The sequence below is a fragment of the Perognathus longimembris genome, chromosome 5, assembly GCF_023159225.1.
Source record: "Perognathus longimembris pacificus isolate PPM17 chromosome 5, ASM2315922v1, whole genome shotgun sequence".
Classification (NCBI taxonomy): Eukaryota; Metazoa; Chordata; class Mammalia; order Rodentia; family Heteromyidae; genus Perognathus; species Perognathus longimembris.
The window spans coordinates 83260548-83286390 of NC_063165.1; the positions used below are offsets into that span (position 1 = coordinate 83260548).

General features: G+C 51.2%; 1 protein-coding gene across 2 annotated transcripts in view; it reads right to left on the bottom strand.

Annotated features, from left to right (window-relative positions):
- Positions 1–1825: 1825 nt before the first annotated feature.
- Mme (membrane metalloendopeptidase) overlaps positions 1826–25843 on the bottom strand; it is a 63976-nt gene continuing 39958 nt past the window's right edge. For both annotated transcript variants that reach the window (XM_048347228.1, XM_048347229.1), the window contains exons 15-23: positions 22784–22864; positions 21382–21485; positions 13083–13141; positions 9056–9175; positions 7985–8118; positions 7818–7883; positions 5857–5952; positions 5471–5547; positions 1826–1946 (exon numbers count right to left, since the gene is read on the bottom strand). In XM_048347228.1, the coding sequence (XP_048203185.1) occupies positions 1847–1946; positions 5471–5547; positions 5857–5952; positions 7818–7883; positions 7985–8118; positions 9056–9175; positions 13083–13141; positions 21382–21485; positions 22784–22864 (837 nt within the window). In that variant the 3' untranslated portion in view covers positions 1826–1846. The remainder of the gene's footprint in view (positions 1947–5470; positions 5548–5856; positions 5953–7817; positions 7884–7984; positions 8119–9055; positions 9176–13082; positions 13142–21381; positions 21486–22783; positions 22865–25843) is intronic.

The following is a 25843-nucleotide window of genomic DNA, read 5'->3' on the forward strand; positions in this document are numbered from 1 at the left end:
CTGTATTGCTGTGTAACCACCTTGGGTAGACTTGGGGAGGTCAGGTTCAGGTAGACACGATGAGGACAGAGGAGCGCGGATCGTGACCGAGCCGCGCGCTCCGTGAGGGCTTCAAATAGGACCGGCGGGCGTCTGGAGGATCCCGGAAGGCGGGACGGAGGCCTGCGGCTCCGCCGGGAGTGGAGCGCCGTCCAGCGAGGGGAGCAGCGCGACACGGTGGGGTGTCACCCAGGAGGCAGAGGGACTCACGGACCACCGAAGAGCAAGACTGGACCGGCTGGGAGTGGCACCGGAAGCCGGGGGCGTGGCTGCTTGTGGGGGCGGGGAGGACATGGGGGGAGGACACGGTGGGGGGGGGGGAGGACAGGGCCTGCAGAAGCACGTGGGAGGAAGCCCAGCAGCTTCTCCTCCGTTCTGAACAACCTCATGTAGAGACGGCATTGTAAGAGTCCCTCTCGAAGTCCTGTGAATATCTTCCAAAAGGCAGGAAAAGTAACATCTGTGTTTTGGGTAATAGCACTCTGATTTTTCCCTTTAATTAGGAAAAACAAGGACACACGAGTGGACCTCTTTTCTAACATCTTTACCAGGTCACGGAAGGAGCTAAACTAGCCAGATAGATAGCAGTGGCTCACGCCTGTAATCCCAGCTACTCAGGAGGCTGAGATGCGAGGACTGGAGTTTGAAGCCACCCCGGGGAGGAAAGTCTGTAAAATTCTTGCCTCCAATCAACCACCAAAAAGCCGGAAGCAGACCTGTGGCTCGAGCGGTATACACCGGCAGCCTTGAGTGAGCAAGCTGAAGGGCAGCCCTGAGGCCCGAGTTCAAACCCCGGTACTGTCAGAAATCACAAGGTAGCCAATGAGACAGGAAGGACCAGGCGCGTGGGGTGGGGGGTTGGGGGGGTGGGGTGCAGGGGGCCCCCATCCCGCATGTGACGTGACGTGGCATTCCAGAGCAAGTCCTCCCTCCGAGTCCTCCCTTCCTGCGCAGAGACATGTATGCTAAAGGCAGGCGGCGCGGGAGTGAAGGCTCACAACTTGAATTCATTTATTATCAAAATACTTTTGTCAGGTAGTAGCCCCGAGGTGTGTGTGTGTGGGGGGGGGCGTGGAGGTACGGGCTGCACACGTCGGTTTGGAAATCTTCCTTGCTAACCCAACATTGTACATCTCTAGAAAACGCCTTCAAGTTTGTGCTTAAAGCTTTTCATCAATATGATCAATAAGTTTAAATAGTCTCCCATCTTCATCTGTACGTATGCCACTTTACAGATCTTGGTTGATAATCATTTGGTCTAAAACTTCAATCATCAGTGATTTATCTGTAGTAACAGTTCCTTGGTCATAAATGTAGCTGATAATTAAATATAAAAATTATTATTTTATACATTACTACAAATCCCTTTAAAAAGACCAGGTTCTGAAAGACAGAGAGCAGGAGCAAGAAGTTGCTTAGAAAATTGCAGGAACCTCAAGAGTGTCTATCAGTAAAGCAGACATGAGAAAAGAAGAACAGTCTCTGATATGCGTGTTTGCCCCCAAGATTGCTTAAAGTGAAAGATGGCAGACTGAGTGGTTGGAGTATGGTTAAGACACAGGTGCGGCGAGAGCCGGCAGGCCCAGGAGTCGATGGGCTGCGTGACTGGCGATGACCCTCCTTCCGGACGTGGGCCAGAACGAACGCATTCCATTCAGCCCCACCAGGCGCCCACAGCACGCCGGTGGCTGCCGGGATCTGTGCGTGCTGGGCTCAGAGAGTTCCCAGGACCGCAACGGGGGTGGGGGGGGGGGAGCCCAGCCAGCCCCCCCACCCCGCCCCCCCGCGCTGCCGCTTCCCGCCAAGGTCACCAGACTCGGCACTTCTTCTCCGGATTCATGTAGGAATTCTTGGGGCAATGAAAGGCTTCAGAAAACTCAGCAGAGTTCTGCAACGTCCCAATGATCCTTGCAAACAGACAGAAACAGAAAAGTCCGTCAACCCCTCGAGGCCCACGTGAGCTCGCCACGCCTCCGGCCCTTTGTGGCCTTGGTTATGTGGAGGCGTTTGGAGACAGTCGCTGGAGATAAGTAGGATCTGTAGAGCGCATAAAAATCCATCTCGATACAAGATAAAAGTGTCAGGAACCAAGGCTCACGTTTAAAGGCAATGAAGACATGTGGACGGCTCATGAGCTAGCCCAAACACGCTATGTCCTACAAAGACACAAGACAGCCAGACCAGTTGAAAATATCTGCACGAAACACTAGAAAGCGTGGTCCCTCCAAAAACTATCGGAAACTAAGCAGGATACTGGTGACTCGGGCCTATAGTACTATCTTGCAGGAAAATATAATCTGGAATATCATGACTTGAGGCCACCCCAAAATTATCGGCAAAAATCAGGACTGGAGACGTGGCTCAAGTGGTAGAATACCAGTCAACCAAGCAAGCTGAGCAAGCACAAGGCTCTGAGTTCGAACTCTAGTACTTACGAAACAAATAAACAAAAAAAAATGCTGGAAATTAGGCCATGGAAAACATTGCACGGCTTGTCAGTGATGTTTTATAAAGTGGAATAAAGAACTTTACATGTATGTGTCAGAACAGAACAGTGAAACATATTGTCTTAAAGGGGGAGGGGATGAAGGAGAGAAGTAGATTTGATTTGGGTACATTGTATGTATGCATAGATATATCATAATGATATTTTTCTTTGCATAACCAATATATACTAATAAAAAATGTAAAAAAGGAAAGAGGAGAACACACATTCATTCCCTAATATGACCATGAATAGCTAACCAAATGCTGAGTTTCAAAAAGAAATAAGTATTTAAATTGTGGATTTAAAGTCTACCATATTTAAGGGAAATATTTGTTAAGTCTTAATTAAGGTTTATTTAGAAGTACATAGGGGTTTAGGAAGGCAGAATAAGCCAACCACAGGTCCTGGTTTTATATTAAGAAGAAGAATGTATTGTCTTTTGTTTGTAATGTGGTGTGTGGCTATTTGGGCTCAGGTTTACAAATCTCCCTCTGAAAATATTTTTACATACAACATCAAACCTGGCTTGTGGGTAGCAACTCAACGGCTGTTACTTTTAAAGTTCTTGAACAAATATGTTTTTCTTTGCACAGCCAGGAAGCAGCCTGTTTGCAAAACTAAACGTAAACTCAACCTTTTGCCAAGGAAATCCCTTTACCTCCAGAGAAAATAATAATTTCCTTGACAGAAAGTTGCCGTTCCATTTACTCTTCAAAACACACACACACACACACACACACACACACACACACACACACCCCTCTCATTGTGAATGAGAAATAGTTGGAGATAGCTTTCATGCCAGAATCCAAAAAGATAATAAGGGATACAAATACTTTTCCACATTTTGTGAAGCAAAATAATGTTAGGGATTATAAACTTATATAAAAATTGGGGCTGGGAATGTGCCTTAGCGGTAGAGTGCTTGCCTAGCATGCATGAAGCCCTGGGTTCGATTCCTAAGTACCACATAAACAGCTGGAAGTGGCGCTGTGGCTCAAGTGGCAGAGTGCTAGCCTTGAGCAAAAGAAGCTTAGGGACAGCGCCCAGACCCTGAGTTCAAGTCCCGGGACTGGCAAAAAAATTATATAGTAAGTTTTATGATTTTTAAAATGGAGGGTAGAATACTGTGATGTGCTTACCTATTAACTCCTCAGGGCAAGTCAGCTGTTGATGTTCTCAACGTAAGAATAAGCAACACAGCTGGGCGTGGGTGGCTCACGCCTGTCATCCTAGCTCCTTAGGAGGCTGAGATCTGAGGATCTCACTTAGAAGCCAGCCTGGGCAGACAAATCTGAGACTCTGATCTCCAAGGAGCCAGCAGAGAACTGGGAGTGGAGGCGAGACTCGAGGGGTAGGGTGCCAGCCTTGGGGTGAAAAGCTAAGCCAGAGTGTGAGGCTCTGAGTTCACACCTCAGAGCTGGCACCAAAAATGAGAAAGAGAGTGACAGAGAGAGGGAGACAGAGAGGGACAGAGAGGGAGGGAGACGGAGAGACAGGCATGAAAGACAGACAGAGAGAGAGAGAGAGAGAGAAACAGAGAGAGAGGGAGAGAGAGGGAGACAAGAGAAGCAACAGCAAGCCCTGGAGTTTCAGTTGATAGAGCAATGCTATGCACCTCATAAATTTGTGAAAAAACTTATAGTTCAAGATTCTGTGATCCTCAAGGAAGGTAGCAAACGTATTTTAAGAAAATATTGCTGTAGTGGCTGAGATTAATTTTTCCTGCTGCAAAGTCAATTCCTAGCTCTTCCTTCCCGGGGGCAGGGCGGATGTGCGGAACATTCCGTTAACGCCACACAAACCCAGGTTTTCAGGGGCACCGGGTTTAGTTCCTGAGGTGTGGGAAGGGGGAATTTGACAGAATAGACGATAGGGTGGTTTGTGTGAATTACAGATGTTCCCTGCCATTCTCAGAATCCAGTGACTATGCTTTTAACCTACCAAGATCCCAGTCATGGGGAGCGCCCCCCCCCCCCACCTTTTTATGACCGAAGGAATGGACAACTTTTAAAGGTGAAAACTAAACGTGTGTTGAGTGAGTCGTGGTGGGAAATGACCGGCCCCGGCCCAGTGCTGTCTCGCGGTTGTCACCTCGAAGGCTGTTGACTTGGGCTTGAACAGAACTCGGCTGTTGAGGGGATGGGATTCGGGGGAACCGCCGCGGGGCGTGCTTGGCCGGGCACGCTCGGCAGGTGCACGCTTGGTTTGAGCACACTTGGCACGGGCGCGCGCGTGGTCACGCCCGGCGTGGTCAGCGGCAGTGGTGGAGGATTCTGGGACAAGCCGGGTGGATTGTGCATTCGCGCACCGGCTGCCGTGGTGGTTCACGATCAAGTGCTAAGCATTCACGTTCCTTCTAGGCAGAGCTTTAGCTCTCATTAGTTCTCAGCCTCTATGTCCCAAACATGAAGACTTTAGTCCCTTTTTTCCCCCTTTTCCGGATGGGTCATGCCCGGGGCTGGTGCTACGGTTAGGCGAGTGGATGGTGGTTGATTTAAGTTGTGCAAGGGGCAGTGCTCAGTTTCCTAAATACCTGCTTATGATCCGAGTCCCAAACTGGAAAGTCGGCCGGTGGTCCTCTTTCAACCCATGCCCTCGCCGATGTTCTAACCTGGGAAGGTCTTTAAGGGTCTCCTAGTACAATCCTAGGTCCTAGAAGTCAGGACATGACAGCTCAGGTACTCGGGGGCGCGCTGGCTTTCAATGAGCATCTGTCTTATTGGCATCCAACAAGACACGAATATGCCAGGGAGAAACGCCAGGGGCTATGAGTGGCCAGCCATCATCCTCACGTGCTTCTGTGTCCGTTGGTCCGATCTCTGTGTGTCCCTGTCTCGGCCTCTCACACACAACACTGTGTTATCAAATCAGAGCCAGGAAACCCCCCAAGGCGGTAGCAAGGCAGATGGTGCGGCGGCACCTGGCTCTTCCGCCACCTACCTGAAGTTGCCGGGGCTGTGCACGTCCGTCTTAATGGAGTTGAGCGCGTACTCTGGCCGGTAGGTGCCACACCACACCTAGAGATGGGAACAGAAAAAGCAAAGCAGCGCGCTCAGGGGAACCTGGAGGAAAAGTAAGCTCAAGAGTGGAATTCTGCGTTCTCCAGCTACGGACTCTTCAAATAACATTTGATAAGTGGCAGCCAGGATGTAATCACGGATCGCAGATACGGTCTGACAGTCTGTGGTAAAGAGCGAATGTGAGGCAACCCCAAAGCACTGTCACAACCGGAGAAAATGAGGAAACCCAGCATGCAGCACAGAGCCGTCTGTGAAATGACAACACCGGGTGCTCTGCATCATCATCAGTCAAGAAAGATGTGGTACCTGGGCGAAGTTCAAGAAGAACAGTTGTTTGTGATTTAGGTCCAGCCCAGGAAGGAGTTTCTCCTCACCGTTCTTTTTAATGTGATTCTGATAGGCCTGGAAACAGAAAGATGGTCTTATTGCCTAAATTGGTACACCTAAACCTACGCAAAAGAGTATGGACCCAAGTAGTTAACCTTCTACATCGAAATACTCACGCATTTATCCATTTCATGATTTATACATTAACATGCTGCGAAGAACATGACACTGCTCCGCAGATGCCAGGAGCCCGGCACTGGCAGTGAACATTTACCCGGGCGGATGACTTGGACCCAGTAGAAGTGGCTCACCTAAGCGCTGGCTCACAGACAGAGGGGGACGTGCCGCCCGTGCTAAGGTGGTCATTCGCCGCTGCTATCTTTAGCTTACTTACTACTCTTAGCAAGATACACGCTCCCAGATTTAGCCTGAGTGATTCTTGCCCAAGAAATCCTTAGTGTCCTAGGAGACTAAGGGGAAGGACACGCAACTCTTCTGTCCCCCGAAGACAGCGCGAAGCTACTGGATCCCCACTGCATTAGGAGGAAGGAACTTAGGCCACTTGGATGACAGAGAGAGCTCTGAATTCTTAAGGGTTTACACACCACTGTTGAAAAATGTAATTGTCCTCGATTCCTCTACCAAACACACACACACACACGCACGCACGCACACACACACGCACGCACACACATTTTTTGTTTAACACACGTTTGCATGTTACTCCCCTTAGTGTGCCCAGTTACTGAAGGAGATTGACCACAGGGGTCCAGGTCTTACAAGGGGAGGGGGTCACACAGGCGGGAGGTGCATCTCCTTCCGCTGCCTCCTCCCTGGGGGTCCGCGCAGACTCTGCACGGTGACCTCTGCCCCGGGGAACCACGGGTCCCATCCCTGGCCCAGCTTTACTGCTGGGAATCTGTTCAGGCCCCAGTGAAAGGCTGGGAAACTCAGAGCCGGGAGAACCGGCGTTAGGAGGAACAGACAGCGGGGGCACCGCAGGAGGAACCGAAGAGGAGATGTCTCAAGGACAGAGGGACTCGAGGAGCAGAGGCGACCCTCCCCGATGCTGGGCTGAGCACCCTTGAGGAGAGGTGGAGTAGACTAGGCCAAGCTGGTCCAGATTCTGCCCCAGGGGACGGGCGATCTCAGTGCCTGCCACTCCCCGAAGCCGAGGAGCCCGAGTGTATCCCCGGGTCTGCCTCGGCCTGGGACACGGTGTGGCGTGGTCACAGTGGGCCACAGGATCAAATCACTTGTGAGGAATGTGACTCTACTGTAGGGAAAAACTCCAGAGAATTCGGAGGAAAACAAAAAAAAAATTAGCAACCAACCCTCCCTGGGAAGTGGGGTAGGAATGCAGGGGCGGGTTTGTGGGCCAGGGCAGGACCGACGGGCGGGTTTGTGGGCCTGGGCTGATCACGCTTCTCCGGAGGAAGTTGCACCATTCATGCTCTTCTGTGGAAGGCCGTGGTCGCAAGGCCCGGTGCTGTGCGCAAGTCATGTCAGGTCCCTGCCTCTATCTGCGTGCTCTGCTGCTCTGCCCACTAGCCAGCCCGGTTCAGGATACGTGTCCACGGCCCAGAAATATGCCCTCTGCTAGAATGTTATTTTCTTGCTTAGGAATCTGCCACCTCCTCTACAGAGCTTGCGCGCGTCACCTCATTTCTTTGCATAGAGGATTCAGTGTCTCCCCTTCCTGATTGGTTTTTTTGAGATGTGAGAGAAAGATGGTCAGCTCCATTACATTAATGACACTAACCCTTATAGTTGGCCTGCTCACAGTCTCCTTTCTGGTCACATCTCTTCCAGTTTATGTTCCTCATTCACCAGTTTTACTACCCGAGTCTCTTGCGAAAGGCTTTACGTTAAGTGCTCAGGCAGGACAAACCACAGATCTGTGTGTGTCATCACAATCAGAATGAAACAGCTCCACTCACCCTGTACGCCTGGCCGAGGCCTCCGTTATCTGCGATGTTTTCCCCCAGCGTGTTGATCCCGTTGAGCTGTTTAGAAAAGATCCTTTATTAGGGTGGCTGAGAACAGCCCAGGCTGCTCCTAGGCTTGAACGCATCTGAGACTTTTCTGGACAATTCTGAGGACGTACGTGCTGCCCGCCCGCCAGGTCCCAGGAGAAGTTCCCGTACTGGTACACCATGCACTGAGACTGGGCCTTGAAGTTGTCGGCCGACTGCTGGGTCCACCAGTCCACGAGGTCTCCGTCCTTGTTAAAGTTCCTACCTGGGAAATGTTTAGTTAATGAAGGAGATGCGTTACAACACGAATTACAGCACCTGTGGTCCTACTGGGTTTTGTTCCTTCATTGAAATGCCCATAAAAGAAATATTACAGGGAAAAAAAATCCCTGCACAGCTCCAGTTTCACAATCCTAATATCGTAATGAGGACACGGACACACACACACACACACACACACAACCCACGTGCCCTATGGTAGGTTTCGTTTCAAATGACAAGGGCAGAAGCACTGCTAGGCGGAGAACAAGGCATTGGGCAGACAATGAGAGAGGCTGCTGTTCTTCCTCCCTGAGGAAGGGCCCCCTGGCAAAGGTCTCGAGACCGTTCTCCTGCTGACCAGCTCTGTTTCACTTGGTATCCTGAGGTGTTGAAGAGGCCGGCACTGGTCCCCCGGAGCCTCTTCCTAGTCCTCCTGCTTCCGCGAGCCAGTGTGCAGAACCCGCATCTTTGTACCTGAAACGCTTCCCCCCGCCCTTCGTGGAGCTATTCTGCCAGACGATGCTGTGTTTCCTCGCTTTGAGTTCCCATTGTTCGAGCAATGGATTGTATTGCTTTGACGCGGCGTACCGCGCAGTACGATGGCCGACAGGTCCCCACGGAGGACAAGATGGAGTTTTGTGTAGACAAATGAGAACTCTAGGTTTTTAAAATTTTTTTCTCTGGTACTATAACTTCAGGGTCCTCCCGCTTGCACGGTACCTGGTGCTCCACTACTTGGGTCATGCCTCTAGCCTGTCTTTTTGCGGATTATTCCGGATACGGAGTCTCTCGGGCTCTGGCTGACTCTGAGCTGTTTCTGTGGACCTGGGACTTCTGAGTTGCTATAGTTTTCAGGTGTGAATCCATCAGCCCCAGGTGATAGACTCCTACTTCCTAAGCAAAGTGGTGAGGTTATGTATCCAAGGGTCCCCGGCACCTACCATTGTCATCGAAGCCGTGGGTGATTTCGTGGCCGATGACCATGCCGATGCCCCCGTAGTTGAGCGAGTTGGACTGCTGGGCACTGAAGAAGGGCGGCTGCAGGATGCCGGCGGGGAAGACTGCAGGGGGAGAAGCGGCTGGCATTAGCGGCGTCGGGTCTACGGCACGGCCGCAGGCCCAGGGGCGGCTCCGTGCTTGCCAACCTGACTTCCCCCGTGCCAGGGGCACCGAGGCACCTACAGAACGGCGTGGCGGGAACCAGAGGCAGCAAATCCATCCTCGTGGATGGGGGGGCGTCATCTGGCTCACCCCATCCGCCACTCTTTGAAGGCTGCTTTTTGTTGGGCGGAGTTTGGAGCGTGGGCAACTTATTCCTGACCTTCACAAAGTCCTTCCCCCGTGGGGTGGGGGGAAGGAAATGGGGAGCGCGGCAGGCAGTCGGCGGGTGTCGGACACCGACGCGGCCCTGAGTGTGGGAGGCGAGGCCCTTCCTTCCCCTTGGCCTCTGTCCCCTGGTCGGTCTGACCTCTGCCGTCCTCGCTCTGCCTACTTTTGGCCTTGAGAATTACCTAGCCCTCTGCCCAGCCTCCCCACTTCCGGTCTCACCCCACCCTCATCGCATGCGATCGAATCTACCCTTCACCAATGCCACGGTCACACTGCAGTGCCTCTCAGGTCCCGATCCCTCCCTGCCCGGGAGGGCGCTGGGCGGCTACCTTTGCTCTCCAGCTCACGCGGCGCCTTTGCCCTGACCCTGGAGTCTGCCCTCTTCTCCGCCTACCTGTGCTTCTGAGCAACTGGGATGTGCCTTCATTCTCTTCCTTTGGGTGTATTTAATAAAAACAACAACAACAGTAATAATACTCGTGGTTGTTTTGGGGACAGCATTGTGCAGCATGATTAGTCTCTGACCTTACAAATGAATTCTTGTATCTTCTGTTTCCAAATTCTAGACGAGGAAGGCACTGACTCATTGTGTTCTGTCACTGGGAAAGGGGCCCTTCAGCAGGAACACATTTTTCCATGCAAAACCCCAGGGTTGGTATTGTGCAAGCTAGCAGGAATACACATGAATGGCCCTGACCTTAAGAAATTCAAAATATTAAAAAAAAAAAGCGCTTAAGATCTAAGTAGCACAGAGTAATAAATGTTTTCTGTGAGGGCTAAATATGACCTAACCTCCTGCTCTTATTTTTCAGGGATAAATATTATTTTTACAGAAGGACTTTCAAAACACTTGCTCCCCAGACCTTCAAAAAACAGGAAAGTTGCCTGTTCAAATGACAAAATAATAATAATAAAAACCCCTTTGTCCTTGTGGAGTTCTGATGAAAGCTGGATCTCACATGTTGCCGCCTGAGCAGAAGGGTGCCAAGAAGCTATTTTTAGCTGGAGGTACGAAAGTGTGTGTGTGTGCAGAACTTTGTTAACCTAAAGTGAGCACTATCTCCCACACTCTGTACTTCGATTAAAATCCACCCATTATATAAAATGCTCTTATGAAATGTGCTCTCAAGACTAAACATTAACTATAAAGATCCCGCTGGTTTAATGATAGCCTTGCACGTCACTCTTTGAGCAAGTGATAACAGTTTTATGGCTCCTATTAAATACTGGTCTTTAGGTTCGACTTTGCAAATTATGATCTCACCTTTTACTTGGTCAGCGAAATCCTGGTCACGAGAGCCTCCCCATTAGCCGTCTTGCTACGGTTAGTAAGCTTTGCAACTGTCGTTTGCAACCAACTGCTTAGCTATGCTTCCTTTCAGCTCTGGGATTTGAACTCAGGGCTTCCCTCTTGTTGGGCAGGGAGGTGCTCTACCGCTTGGGTCACACTCCTCCCCCTCTCTGCTTCTGGTTGTTCATGACACAGCTCTGGCTGTTTGCCTAAGCTGGCCTCGATGGCGATCTGCCGCGGGCTTCCCACCGTGGCCCGGATGACCGGCTTCCTTGAGAAGGAAGGGTTCTGACCGCTCTGCCTGGGTTGGACTGGCACCACCAGCATCCTGTTTTTTTTATCTCTTGCATAGCAGGGATAACAGGGTCATGCCACCATGCTCAGTGAATGGATAAGATAAGCCTCGCAAGTTCTTTTTTTTTTTTTTTGCTGGGCTGGTCTTGAACCATGGTCCCCCTGATCTCAGCCACCCAAGGATTTGATAAGCGTGAGCCATGGCTCCCAGAAGTTGCACACTGGTTGTGTTCAGTAAGTCACATGAGATTTGGGGCTACCTACAGGCAACTAAACACGTTTTAAAACACATGTTTATCACCGCTTTCTGAGTTATTTGCAGGTGACTCGATGTTGTGGAATGTGATTCACGGGGTGGGGCTGGGGGTGGGGGGTCCCATCGCCCTCTTTTCCCTTGGGGGATCTGCCCAGTGTGCGGAGCGTAGGCCTACATCCCCACGTCTTTGCTTGTGCCCCGCTGGCTCAAGAGTGATAAAGCCCGCGTGAGAACACGTCCAGGTTCCTGTGGTCAGGAAGGAGGAGCAAGCTAACTCGGGGCCTCCGGGACCCAGTGGGGCTCGGTCATGAGTCCCCGGTGGAGAGCTGTGTGTGTCCCTGTGCTCTGCAGGGGTGCCTGGGACTCAGGACTGGAGGACGTAGGTCCCCTGGGTGCTGCAGGGACACGAGGCTCCGCCCCTTAGTCTACCCTCACGCTTTGTTCTGGAAGCGAGCTGCGTTTCTTGGTGTGGATGTAGAGGGGCGGCGGGGGGGGGGGGGGGCGGTGGTTCTCATTCTGAATATCAGAAGGGAGTCCTCAGGGTTGAGGACACAGCCCGGTGACAGAGCGCATGCGTAGTGTGTGTGAGGCCCTGGGCCCAATCACCAGAAGCACGTTAAGAAGAAGCAGGAGAGACGAGGAGGGGGAGGGGTGGGAGAGGAGGAGGAGGAGGAGGAGGAGGAGGAGGAGGAGGAGGAAGAGGAGGAGGAGGAGAGCAGAGGAGGCAGAGAACTCTCCAGAGTGATGACACCCCAGGGAGAAAGGCATTGTGGGAAAGGCCGCGCTGGTCCCGGAAGGACACACTACCCAGGCCCGGTGACAGAGGACACAGGTTCACCATTAATCGGGCTAGGCCTGCATTCGCAGAATCCAGAAGCCGATCAGTCTAGACTCTGAGCTGATTTTAACATAGCTATGCATGCTTTCCTTCTTATCTCTGTGCTACGTGACCATAACCTCTGACTATGACTATGTAGTTTCTTGTTTTCATACCATGTACCAGAGTAAATTCCAGATGGATTCGAGATTTACTCTAAAAATAGAAACTATAAAAACAGCAGAAGCAAACCTCTTTCCCTAAGCTGAGAAACAAAAGGAGTTCGTCTAAAATACAAGATAAACTTTTTCTTTCAGGTTACTTTCAATCCATGGTAAATATCTCAAAGGATATCTCCTAATTTCTAATCAAATTCATAATACATTAAACAAGGAGTCTGAGGACCTTCAGATATAGAAAGAGAGGTTCGGGATAATGCTGGGACTTCTCTTCCTTGGACATGCAGGGTGGTCTGCATCAGACCTACCGCTGGTCCCTGAGAAGCCCTCTGGGGAGACTGAGCCAGGTGGGCACTTCAACATACAGATATGTCTCTTTTCAGCCAGAGTGATTGTCGCACAAATTTACATCGCTCCACATGATACGAGTGAGATCATTTCTCCAGAGCCGCAAACAGAAGTCGAAAGAACAGGATCTGCACAAAGCTGACTCTCGGAGCTGATACAGCATGCGGACACTATGAACGTCAACATAACCTCACAGAGATTTACTGGGCAAAACCTTTTGGAACGTACTGACAAACCAGAAGGCCATTTTAGCCATACACTGGGATATCAGAAACAAAGTGAGACCACTCGATACATTTTCCTATAGGGGGGAATGAAGCCCATGGACATAACCTACTTTGAAATAACTCGGCCTCAGCTCTAGTTCTGGATGGGTATTGTAAATGGGTTGTGCAAAGCATCATGGGTGTGGAGTGACAGAAATACTGAAGGATTATTTGGGAACACACCTTACCTATCTGATTTCTGCCCGAAGAATAAAAGGCGTTGACCACAGCCGCACCGCTGATCCACCTGAGGAGGGAAAAAAGAATGAGTGGAAAATTCATCAGTGTTCGATCCAATCTGCTCACCCAAACTGTCACCTTCCTAGATGCGTCTGTTCCAAATGGGATCAACAAGTTAAAATTAGCCTGCTAGGTGGAAGCTCATGTGAAAATATTTCTCTTGCTGGAAAGAAAACCAGCATGTATGTAGGTCTGCAATCTGTTACTTCATTTACATGAATTTTTAGGGAGGCATCTGACAGTGTGAAAGATGTTATGCCTTCCCAGAAACTGCAGTGGGTTAAGATCATACTGAAATGTGTTTTAAAAGCCTGGTGGTTCCTAAAAGTTGAAAAAACATATTGAAGAATAGGTCACTAACATTTCAGATCCAAATACCTCTATTTGTTTGTTAAAATCTACCCTCGGAAAGGAACATTTGGGAAAGAAAGAGGCATCTCAGGCGCCTGGGAGAGGTGGAGGATTGGATTCAAAGTTCTCAGGTCTTTCTGTGCGGGTGTTAGAAAGACGGAGCTGAGGAGTCAGATGCTGGACACTCCCGTGAAACCAAAGGAATATTCTCATCCTAACAGACTTCCTCACGATACGCTGCTGGAAGAACACGGACAGGGCTTCGCTTCGGAGGCCGTCCGTCTTCAGGCCGCGTCCCGGGAACAGAAGCCTTGGCAGTTACCGGCGGCTTCAGGGCTGCGGTTCAGACGAACAGCCAGGGTGAGGCGGTGACTCCCTCACGGAGCACAGGAACGCGTCCCACCGCCCACAGCCAGGGCACAGGACCGCGTCCCACCGCCCACAGCCAGGGCACTCCCTGGCCCCGCGGGGCCTTGCCAGCGGTCCAGTGGCACGGCTCGCACACCTCGGAGTCCGTTCTGGAACTCGGGCGGAAGTACGATTCTTATCTCTGTTAACGAGTGGCCAAGGAAGGCCACGAGTACAAGCGCCATCTCATACCTTCCGCGTGTACGCTTTGTCCCCGGGACGGGAGTCAGACTTTTCTTAGAAGGTACTCCGAAGAGGCTTGCTTGTTTTTCATGGCTAACGTTTCTGGGGCCTTGTCTCTGGGAGGACCATAGCTTGGCTGGAGCTGGAGGTGAGGGTGGGCCCACCATCTGCCCGTGCGTCTCTTCCTTAGCTTCTCAGTGCTGGTGATGTAACCGCAGGGAAACACTGGCACCCCCTGGGGTGAGTGGCAGAGAGGTCATCTCAGCCCAGTCATTAAGACTGGGACATTTCTTGCAAATGGATGACTACAAGAATATAGTTTATTTATTTTAATTAAACTCCACTTGCCTCCCACTCTGTTAGTGGTGACTCACAGGATAAACAGGGGTTCTACAACTCGGAAACCCAACTGATGCCGGCTCAGAGAAGCCACACCGAGCAAGTGGATTTCATTCTCTTGACACACACACACTATAAGCGGCGAGAGAGGCTCAGGGAGGGCAGTGTCTGCGTGTGTGGATGTTTATGCAGATCTACAAATGACAGCTGGAAATTGTCTGGCTTTGAACCCGTCAAAAATCTTCATAATGAACCAGAAGAAGTGTCCGCTCCAATTGTTTTCCAGTTAGCTCTGATTACAGTGGAGATGGACCAGATCCGGGAAACAATACTTCCATAGATGGATGCAACTCACGTTTTCTCATCTTCTGTTGATGGTTTTGGTAAAAACAAAACAAAAAACAAGCATCACACTTCTCCCTGCAGTGCTCTTCTGCCCTCTTTATATTGCTTTGAGGAGTTTAAGTCTCCATGTGATTAATGTTAGCAGCAGCTTCCCAGCTGGGAGAGTTTTGCCTATTAAAATGTCCACCGTGAATTCTGCCCTCAAGAAACTAGGTGGCTATTTATAACCGGGGAGCACCCAAATGACACTGGAATCGGGGTGGCTGGCTTGTGCCGCGGCTGCCTTTTCTCCCCTGAGGTCTCTTACACGGACGCCTCGCATCCCCAAGGGAGCAGTCGGCTCCGCGGCGCGGGGCAGTTTGTCCTGGGCCAGGAGCAGCGCTCCGCGGGCTGTGGTCGGCTCGCTGCAGCCTAAACCAGGCCGCGCTAACGTGGGCCTCGGCTCCGCGTCCCAGGGCAGCGGCCAGTCGCCAGACGCCTCCCCCCGGTCACGGAAAGGTGACATCGACGGGGCAGAGCAACGTCTTTCTTCTCAGATTACACAGGGACGTGCCACGCACGCACTGCAGGTTCTGCTGACTGAGGTGGCCTCCGCCCTTGCAGACGGACCTCAAATGCAGAGAGAGACGGAGGCCTCGCCACCCGAGCGCCGTCCCGGGACCCGGGGCGTTCTGGAACCCCCCCCACCCCCGACGGGCACGCACGCAACGCCATGCACGCACGCGGAGCGGCCGGCTACGCCGGGAGTCGACGCCGCCACTCCACCCTCGCGAGACAGAGGGAGAGACAAATTCACAGAGGTCCCCGAACTGCTGCACTGCTATCGCTGGGGTGCGCCCCCCCCCCCACACCGAGTAAGGCCAGGACTCGCATCTGGTGCAGAATGGGGGCAGCCCAGGCTCCTCTCAACAAGCACTCGTGGAGAGCCGCTGCTCGGACGGAGTTGCCAGCGGCCGCATGGGGTTCTGAGTGTGGCAAAATGGCACGCTTAGTTTAGTCTAAGGACCAGAGTGCACACATAAATGGCAGGTCAAATGCAGGGAAGCTTCTGGTTTGAGCAACCCGGGGGTGGGTCCGCTCGTCGGTCAGACTTTTCTTTTGGTGACTTGTTCTCTTAAGTAATCCTGGGCCTCCTGGGAAAGATTTCAAACCGTTCTGCCCGCCAGGCACCCTCAGTGCCGACCTGAGCTGACTCGGGCCTGCCTTGAGCACTGGATGCGACCACCCAGCCAGAGCCCTAATTAGCTTCGTAGGGTCTCGAACAGTGTTGGGGACGTGACAGACATTTGGGCCTTGGTGTACCCAGGGTCCTCCTTGCTCGAGGACGGGCCTAACTAGTCCTGCTGCCTGCTGGGGGTGGGGGTGGGGAGCTTCTCTTCAGACTAGAATGCAGAGCCCAGGCCACCAGAGGCCTTGTGTCCTCCAAACCCAAGAGACAGCACAGCAAGACAGGTTCAGAACAGTCCCGAAAACTCCTTCCGAGCCTAATGGAATCTCGAGAGCTTTTGATCACACTGCCGGAAGATGAGATAGGGTGTTAAAAAAAATAAATAAAACTACGATGAAGAGCACTGGGCTAGCTACTGGTGGGTCACATCTGTCATCCTAGCTACTCAGGAAGCCGAGAGTGAAGGACCTGGTTTGAAGCCCGCCAGGACAGGAACATCTGTGAGACTCTCATCTCCAATTAACCGGCAAGAAGCTGAAAGTGGAGACGTGGTTCAGGAAGTAGAGTAACAGTCCTGAGGACAAAAAGGGACAGTGCCCAGGTCCTAAGTTCAAGCTCCAGAATCGGCACCCAAAACACAAAACAAACAAATGAACAAAATCAACCCTGAAAGAAAGAAACAGAGAGTATCGAGATGGATTTGATCGGATATATGTGTATATGGCAATATCACAATGAAATTCGTCTGCACAATAATTATGTGCTCATAAAGAAAGAAAGAAAACAGGCCTCAAGTGTAAGTAGGCTTTGTTTTTCTTCCTTTATGAGCACACAATTATTGCACAAACCTACGTCAACTTGAGGCCCGTTACCTAGCTTTCCTCCCTGTCTTCTTTTCCTTCCACCCCACTGGAAGCAAAACAAAGCCAAGGCCTTCCTTGGTGCTCATCAAAAAGGAGACATGTTTTTTGCAGATAAAATGCATTTTTGCTTACAGTCTAAAAACACACCACAAAGACATTGCTGGCCGAAGGGGAGGAGAGAAGATGGAATCTAAACTTCCCCCGGGTTGTGCAGTGTGTGAGCAGTTATCACTCTTGCCTCGTCTACTGGGCTGCCAAGTCTCCATTTAACCCGAAGTCACGGTCTGTCCTGAGGCGGGCGGGCGTCAAGATGGCAGACACGGGCTTGGCTGCTGTCTCCTCGCCAAGGGCTCTCCCATCTCCCCTTCCCTGCTCCAAGACTTTGCATATAGCAGCTACTCCGCTGGCTCTCCTCCTGCCAGCTTTCTCCTCCAATGAGCCTCCCTGTCACCTGTACTAGGTTCACGGCTCGCCTGAGTTCTCCCACCAGCCACAAAGACCGAGGCTGTAGGCTGAGCTTCTGGTACGGACAGGGGTAACAGGCAGATCGGGTGCCCTCGTGGGTGGTCCTGGGTTTGTGGGGACCACCCCTGCTTCTCCACGGGGTGCCGTCTTCCTCCTTTCCCCGGTGGCCTGCCATTCAGGAAGAGCCACCAGCGCCCCCCTCAGACTCCCGCTTGCTTCCATCCAACCAGTCCAGATCTGAACAGTGGCCAGGGGGACCACGGAGCCGGCTTAGTCGGAGGTGAATCCCCTGCTTACCTCCTTAGGATAGCTCAAGTGCTGACCTGGTTCCAGAGACAGGATGTTTGACCAGTAAGTCAATGTTTAATGTTTTTTGAAGTGCTGTGTTAGCACTCTGTGTTCCTGTAATAACACCGAGGGAGCCCTGGCTCTCCTCAGGATGGGTCTCCTTCCGTATGCAGATTCCTCCAAGTGAAGGCCAAGGGCTCCGCCCCCTCCTTTTTCACGGCACACAGGAGCGAGCCGGTCAGCGCCCCTTGCCTTGGCTCACGTCACTGCCGGGCTTTCGTGCTGATGCGCACAGCCGGGATAGATGTTGATCATGTGTGAGAAGCAGCGCGCGGTCCACCAGCTCCAGTCACGAGGCCACAGCTGTGTGGCCTTCAGGAAGTTTGTCCTGAAAAGCTAACAGGGCCGGGTGCAATCTGGAAACGATACGAGGGATTCCTCTTGCTGTCTTCTACAGCGTAGGGGGTTATTTTCATGTGATGAGCTCCGAGCAATCATCTTACCAGGCGTTAATCATTTCACATATACTACTAATGATTCATTTCAGATGTGTCACTAAGGAATTTTTCCCGTGGATAGTATATTGTCAGTTCAGCACCCAGAAGCCACGTGAGCTCAAAGGTTATGCAAATGATTCATTGGAACCATGTGTCCACCGGCAAGCAGGAGGCTGGGTGCTCTCCTGTCAAGTGGTCCCACCGGGGTGGCCCCTTCCCGGATTCCCCCACGGCGGGCGGGTCCGGCCCATCGCTTTGCTGTCGGGAGTCACAGGCAGGCACGGGGGAGATCACCAGGGCTTCGGAGCGAGGAGAGCTAACCCGCACCTCCCATCAGCGCCCTCTGGGGATTTCTGTGAGGCCCGCGTGGCCAGACAGACGGAAGTCGACGGAGGAAGGGTGGTTGGTGACCGTGTGGCGCTCCGGGCAACGGCGGGGTTCTGATAAAGGCGTATGAATCCCGGAAGGCCTTGGGTCTATTTTCAAAGCACTCATACTTGGCGAACTACAGGACGGGGCTCCGCAGAGAGGCTTCCATCCGCAAATAACCCGACTCGACGGGCATCTGTGAGAACTCTCCAGTCATGGGAGGATCGGTTGAAGACGTGGGATGGTTGGGGATAAGAGTGAGGCAAATAATTGAAGGAACTCTCGGGGTGAGCAAAGCGATGGCTTCATCGAGGAAGTTGAAATGGGTTGGCGAGAGGGAGGTGTTTCCTGCTCCAGGCTGGCATTTAACTCACAGCGGGTGGATACAGACCTCGTCTTCAGACGCAGGTTTGGAGTCAGGAGTGTAGGCCAACGGGGTCAGCGAGGAAGATGAGCTCCTGGTTTTTTTTTTTTGTTTCGGGGCCTTTTGTTTTGTTTAGCAGCAGTAAAAGGGAGGATTTTAGAAAATAGATATAAGGATAAGGGATTGTTAATTTTTGCATAAATGGAAAATTCTGTGTCTGTGGGTCAACACAACACTTCAAAGCCAGCTGGACACTCGGCTGTGGAGTTCAGAAAGTGCATCTGGGCCCCGAACAAAACACTCGCTGTGATATGGGAGGATTTCCCAGTGAGCCACAGCGGAGTGGGAAAAGAAAGGGTCTGGAACCTGACGACCTGGCTCACTGGAGTTATTTAAGTTAGTTGGTACTGTGGACTGCAGTGCTGTCTCATTTCTGCAACGTGGGGCTAGTCAGCACCTTGTGTCTCTCTCTACCTGCCCTGGGCCCCGGAATTACCCAGCAAGACCTTGGGAGTGAGATGCTGAGCATCTGCAACGTGATTCCACGAGCTATGCGAACTCGGCAGAAGGAAGAGATAGTGTCAAGCTGTCTCCAATTACTCTGGAAGTCGAAAACAAGTTTCAAACCTAAATCGGCACATTCAACGAATGCATCATCTTGCGAGAAATCCCGTAATATTACATATACGAGATGGGTCCACAGAGGTATTAACACTAATTCAGACACTCCATGAGAGACTTCTTAAAGAAAAAATGCCAGTATCTGAATCCCAGCCACAGAGCGAATACAATACAACCCATGTCACAAAAACATTCAGTAGTTATGCTTTCTGATGCCTTGGCCACGTATGCCAGTCTACATCCAGAGGTTCAACTGTGTGTACACCGGACGGGGCAGAGAATGGAGGAAGGGAGCGAAGCTAGCAAAGCAAGTGCTAAAGACGCCCCTGGAAGCCAGAACGCACGTGTGACTGTCAGAAACCTACGGAGAGGACGCAAGAAGCGCTACCGAAGCACGCATGGTATGGATCAAACCCTCAGTGAATATTGCGTAGAGTTTGGGCTTGGTGCTAAAGAGCGTCAGACTTGAACAAAATCACAGACGCCGAGAGTGAACCCAGTAAGCTATGTCACAGAACGATCGCGGCAGCCGGGCGTGCTGGTGCAGGCTGGGAAATTCAGGCACATGGAGGCAAAGGAGGGGGAGATGGAACTCAGGGTGAACCCTGGCGAAATGGTCGAGACCCTACCTCGCAACCCAAACCCAAACAAAAGGCAGCGGAATCCGGCCTGGGTCTGGAGGGCCAACAGGGCCGCGCCTAGCCTTTCTGCTCAGACCTCTCCGCTCCAGCCACCGTTCCACTTCCAACTGTTTGGTGCCTAATTGGAGATAAGAATCGTGTGGCCTTCCCTGAGCAGACTGGCTTTGAACTGCGGTCCTCTCTGATCAGAGCCTCCTGAGTAGCTGGGGTGACAGGCGTGAGCCCCCCCGTGCCCGGCTGGGGGCTTCCTCTGTCAGCACCAGATGAACCTCAGAGGTCCGGAGGACTTGACCACGATTGCTCAGGCTCCTCAGTGCGGCAAGAGTTCGAAAAGCTGCGTGAGAGCCACTGAAACGCACCGCCACGCCCGCACTGCTGGTTCTGTCGCACACCCGGCTCCTGTCTGGCACACTTCCCGCCTCGTGGCAGAGTTTGCGGCGTTGTACCTCGTCCACCTTCTGCAGCTGCTCAGCTTTTAGCTTCCCCAGGGCCCAATGGCGTCGGCACTTAGCCTCTGTTCTCACGTCAATCAAGTACATAACTGGGTTCGAACGACAAATGAGCGCGCGAGTGAACCCAGCATCTCTTTGGCGCGTGATTGCTTAGCTAACCACGCGTTCCCGCATGTAGTTTCCGCTCGCTCATTCCTTCATGAACTCAGTTTTCACTCAGCGTGAACGCGGAGGCTGCATGGTGAAAACATGGGCCTGGTTCCCCGGGAGCTCAGCGCCTCGCTCTACGGCACTCGTGCCAACGGACAGGGGAGATGCACCCCTGAGACCCGGCGAGAACCGAGAGCTGATTCCGAGCCCCCGTGTCACCAGGAACCAGGCTGGGAGCAGGAGCAGGTCACTGGGGAGCCGGCCCTGCGTTCCTACCTGGCACCTGCAGAGGTGAGGCGGGGTGGGGGGGAGACGCAGCGGGCGAGGGAGGAGATGGAGTTGGGGGATACTTGTGTGGGGGAGCCGGGCGGGACTGCCAGCGGAGGAACATTCTAGATATGGCGGGAGGCCTAAGAGCAGACTGGAAGGCACGAGAGGCGACGTGAGCTAAGGTGTTCCTGAGAACTTAGTCCAGTCTGGGACAGGCATAAAGAAGTGAGGTTACGTTTGAGAACGCCTTACATCGGTTACATTCTTGACCCTCCTTCCAGTGTAATGTAACTACTGTTCCTGGACGTTCTAAATGGACAAAGGACATTGCACGTCTTATTTCCCTAGGAGCTGACGTGGAGGCGGGGGGGGGGGGGGAGGCCCCTTGGGAGCGGCCCAGGGCCCAGCGAAGCCGGCAGCATGGCTTCCCGGCCGTGGCTTGGATCACGGGAGAGACGGCGAAGCATACTCACTCATCCTTGTCCACTTTCTCGCGGAGCTTCTTGAGTTGTTTACTTTGGCCGAATCTCAGGTTTTGAATTATATTCTCAAAGTATTCATCTTCTCGGTAGTTCAGCTACAGAATAGAAAAGATTTGGGCAGACGCGTTAAAGCGACGGCTTGCCAACTCCCGGCGGAGTTCAGTCGGTCAGGAAGGAATGCTTGGATCCACGCGTGTAGAAATAGCACCTGGATCCATCTACACTGTGTTCAGGTGCTGGGAGCTGAACTGAGGACTCCCACCCCGCCACTTCAACCCCGTCCCCCCGTCCAGCCTCACTCTGCAGTCCAGGATCCCACAGAACAAGCGAACTGGCTGGCAGTCTCAGCCTGTACGTTAATATTCCCTGAAGTGAAAACCACGTCGGGCTGGGCTCGCGATGCTGACACGATCACGTGCCCACGGACGGGCAACCACCCGCTCACACCGAGTCCCGGCTGCTGCTCGCCCCTGCTTTCCGTAGTCCCAATCCACATTACACTCTTTTCCTCCTGATGATGAAACTATAACCCGGGGTCTGTGGCCAGCACTAGACAGCTGAAGAAACTGCGGCACAGGCGACGTAATCACCTGTCCCTGTCTGAGGAGTGGACCTGGGATTCGAACTAGCATCTTCCCATGCTCCGGGTGGCCGAGCTGCTAACGGCTCCTGAGACTCACACGGGTGAGAATGCGGATGGACTTCCTGCGGGCGGACCGGGAGGCGAGGGCACCGGGCCTCACAGGCCTCCTCACGGCTAGCTGTCCGTCACGGTCACCCCAGCCCCGGAGGGCCGGCGGGGGGGGGGGGGGGGAGAAAGCAGGATTGGTCGTGGGGGTCATGAGGTTGAGTCAGCTCTCAGCTGACCCTGAAATCAGGACTGCGGTGGCTTTTTTTTTTACAAATTCTAGTCTTTAAGTAGTTGTCCAAAGGAGTCATCATTTCCCAAAGCCACTCAGGAATACAGCGCATGTTGGTCCAGGCCACCCATCCACATTCTCCCCCGTCCCTCCCGCCCCCTCCTTCCCCCCTCCTCTGCATCTGGAAGGGTGTGCATCGAACTCTCCACAGCATTCGCCCCCTCTTCTCCTCTTCGTTCATCCTCCCCTCCCCTCTTGGTCTTACCCCCCTCCCCGGCCCCTTCCAAACACCCTTCCTGGGGGTTATTTTGTTGAACGTCGTCTCTGCCTTTCTAAAGAATGCCACTACTCGAGTTCTCCCTTGAATCTACCCTATTTCAATTCGTACATTCGTATACACTTGCATAGCAAGACCCAAACACCAGACAGGCTAAGGAGAGAGAGAGCGGGTGGGACTGGCCACCTCTCAGCACCTCCCAGGTGTGGGAGATCCGGGCCCCGGCCGCCGGCCTCGGCCAGAGTGCGGCACTTACCTCTGAGTATTCACTGTTGAGTTTGTTGTCATTGGAAATAAGGTCGTCAGGATAGCCGATCCGTTCTTTAATTGCTAGAGCCTAGGAAAATTAAAACACTCAGAGTGAGGACGGCTTTGTAACTTCCAGATACAAACACGATTTGCCTCTGATCCGCGCCGGAGACTATCTGACAACACTCAGCCAGAGTCCTTTGTGATTGCTTTTGTCTTGGTTAAGAAATAAGTAAACAAACAAAAGCCAGGTCTGGGATGTGTGGTTTCTAATACCCAGACTCCCGGGCTGTGGTTTTATGAGAAAGCCAAAATGAAAACAGACACGGGTCATTGCTCCCAGTGCATTGCGCCGTTAGAAGCTTGCTTCTCGGAGCCACTTTTATGGTATTTTATAGAAGGGGCGGTATGTAGAGCTTCCATTCTCACAAGATATCATTATCTTTCCACTTCATTGGTTTGGCTGAGGAGATAGATCAGGGCTTTCTGCTACGGGCTTCACTAATACAGATTCCTTGAGTTTTCCTGTTTTCCTTTGTTCCCAGAACTCGGTGCAGTCATCGTCTCAAGTTGAATAAATGCCTCTAATCACACAAGCAGAAAACAGTGTTCCCCTTGTTGTCCCAGCTTGCACTTGCCTTTTATTCAAACTTCTAATTTTTATTTTGATTATTTTAAAATTATTTATTTGACTTAATTATTTCATTATCGTTGCTTGTCTATTGCATTTTTCACTTCTCTCGTTTTTGTCACCAGTGACTTCTGATCCTATCATATGCTATTATTCTTAAACAATCTAATTAATTTAAGCTTTTCATGGAGGAGGAAGCTGAGTTAATTTGGTTTGTCAACAAGTGATGTGATTTGGTTACAAAACTGTCATGTAAGCTTGGGCCTACACAATTCCCCCAGGATCAGGAAAGCAAATGTGTCACTGAATTTACTGAGGCCAAGTCTATTTTCCTCTTGGTTCTCAAATTATCCATGCATTACAATCAGGCCCCTTGCCATGGTACTTTATTCCTAACCAGAAAAAGAAAATTCCTAGGTGTGTTCTCAGAGGTATAAATTCTACAAAAACAAAAGGTACTTTGAGCGACGTTTAGGGTCAAGCGCTTCAGGCAAACGCCAAGGTCAAATAGTACGTGGGTTTCTTTGTGTCAGCACTTCTTAGAATGAAAACCACGTTAGAGTCTAAGGTCATTCTTGGATTATTCTAAGTGTGGAAGAGAACTGCCTTGCTGGTGTTCTCACTCAGCACACGCGCACAGGTCCACTGAGGAGTGTGAGCACTGTGCTGCGAGGAACAACTTCGAGGGAGGAGGTGGGCAGGCAATGAGTTCACACATGCCCGCAGGGGCCCGCGGGAACTACCTCCCAAACTCCCCACCGCAGTGTAGGGCAGCCTGAGGGCTGGTGTTCTGTGACAGCACGTTGGGGATGCCGACCAGAACAAGCCGTCTGGTCACGTCACAAGTCACAGGGCACCAGGCCATGGCCAGCTGAGCAGAGAAGGAGCTGCCCAGAGCGACGGAAAGTCGACCTCAGAGGCCCTGGTGCTAGCCCTAACCCAGCCCAATTTCCAGGCTCTTCCCACAGTCACCAGTGCACTTCCCACAGACACCGTCCCCCTAGCTTTTATGTAGTCACAAAGACAACGATCACAGTCAACTTAACACTCCCTGAGGAATCTCCCATTTATTTCTATGCGAGATACCGACACTGAAAGTTCTCAATGGAAGTCGCTCCTGGAGGAATTAATTACAAAAACACACTGTCAACATCTCTTAACTCAAGTTGTCTAACATAAAAGTGTAACATACATGTTACACTTAAATTGCAATGTAGTATTTTTTCCCCTTTCTAAGCCATACCAAGAAGCTAAATAGGGGTTATTTTAAGCATCTAAATAAGATTTTACAGTATGAATAAAGGGGGGGGGAATTTAGAGTGATTGATAGAGATCTTTTATATTATATTTTATAGGAGAAACATATGAACCAATAATATATTATCCTTAAATTCACAAATCTCTATTTGTTCACACAGGATTTTCCTCTTATTTTCCAAAGTCTTTAGATAAATGGGATTGTACTAAACTGCAGAGCTCCTGCGTGGTGATGAACACAGCTAGCAAGATAAATTGAAAGCCCACAAATTGGGAGAAGATCTTCACTAGCCATACAATAGACAAGAGCCTCACATCTAAAATATACTTAGAGCTCAAAATATTAACTCCCCCCAAAACAAATCCTCAAAGAAACAACCATCCCATTAATAAGTGAGCTGAAGACTTAAAGAAAGAATTCTCTGAAGAGGAAATAAGAATGGCTGACAGACACATGAAGAAATGCTCAACACCTCTGGTCATAAAAGAAATGCAAATCAAAACAACATTGAGGTTCTACCTCACCCCTGTTAGCATGACCCTTATCAAGAAAACTAACAGTAAAAGATACTGGTGGGGCTGTGGACAAAAAAAGAGCCCTACTACACTGTTTGTGGGAGTGTAAACTTGTTCAACCATTCTGGAAAGCAGTATAGAGGTTCCTCAGAAGACTAAACATAGAGCTCCTCTGTAACCCAGCGACCCCACTCCTGGGCATTTACCCAAATGACCACAAATAAGACCACACTAAAGCCATCAGCACAACCATGTTCATTGTAACATTATTTATCACAGCCAAGACATAAAATCAACCCATATGCTTCTCAGTGAATAAATGGATTAAAAAAATGAAGTCTATATGGAATTCTATGCTTCCATTAGAAAGAATGACATTGCCACATTTGTAAGGAAATGGAAAGACTTAGAAAAAAAATCATCAAGTGAAGTAAACCAGATCCAAAGAAAATTAGGATGCCCGGTTTCCCTCATCTGTAATAATTCCCTCATTTGTAATATATGTCTAGGCTAGTTCTACCAGAGGATCCCAATAGCTCAATAGCTATGTACATATGACCATATAAAATGATGCTAATTGAAATGAACTACAAGACAAAGAAACAAGAGGTTTTTTTTCTCTTAGTGTACTGTATGCAGTTATTTCTTTTCCTTTCATTCCCC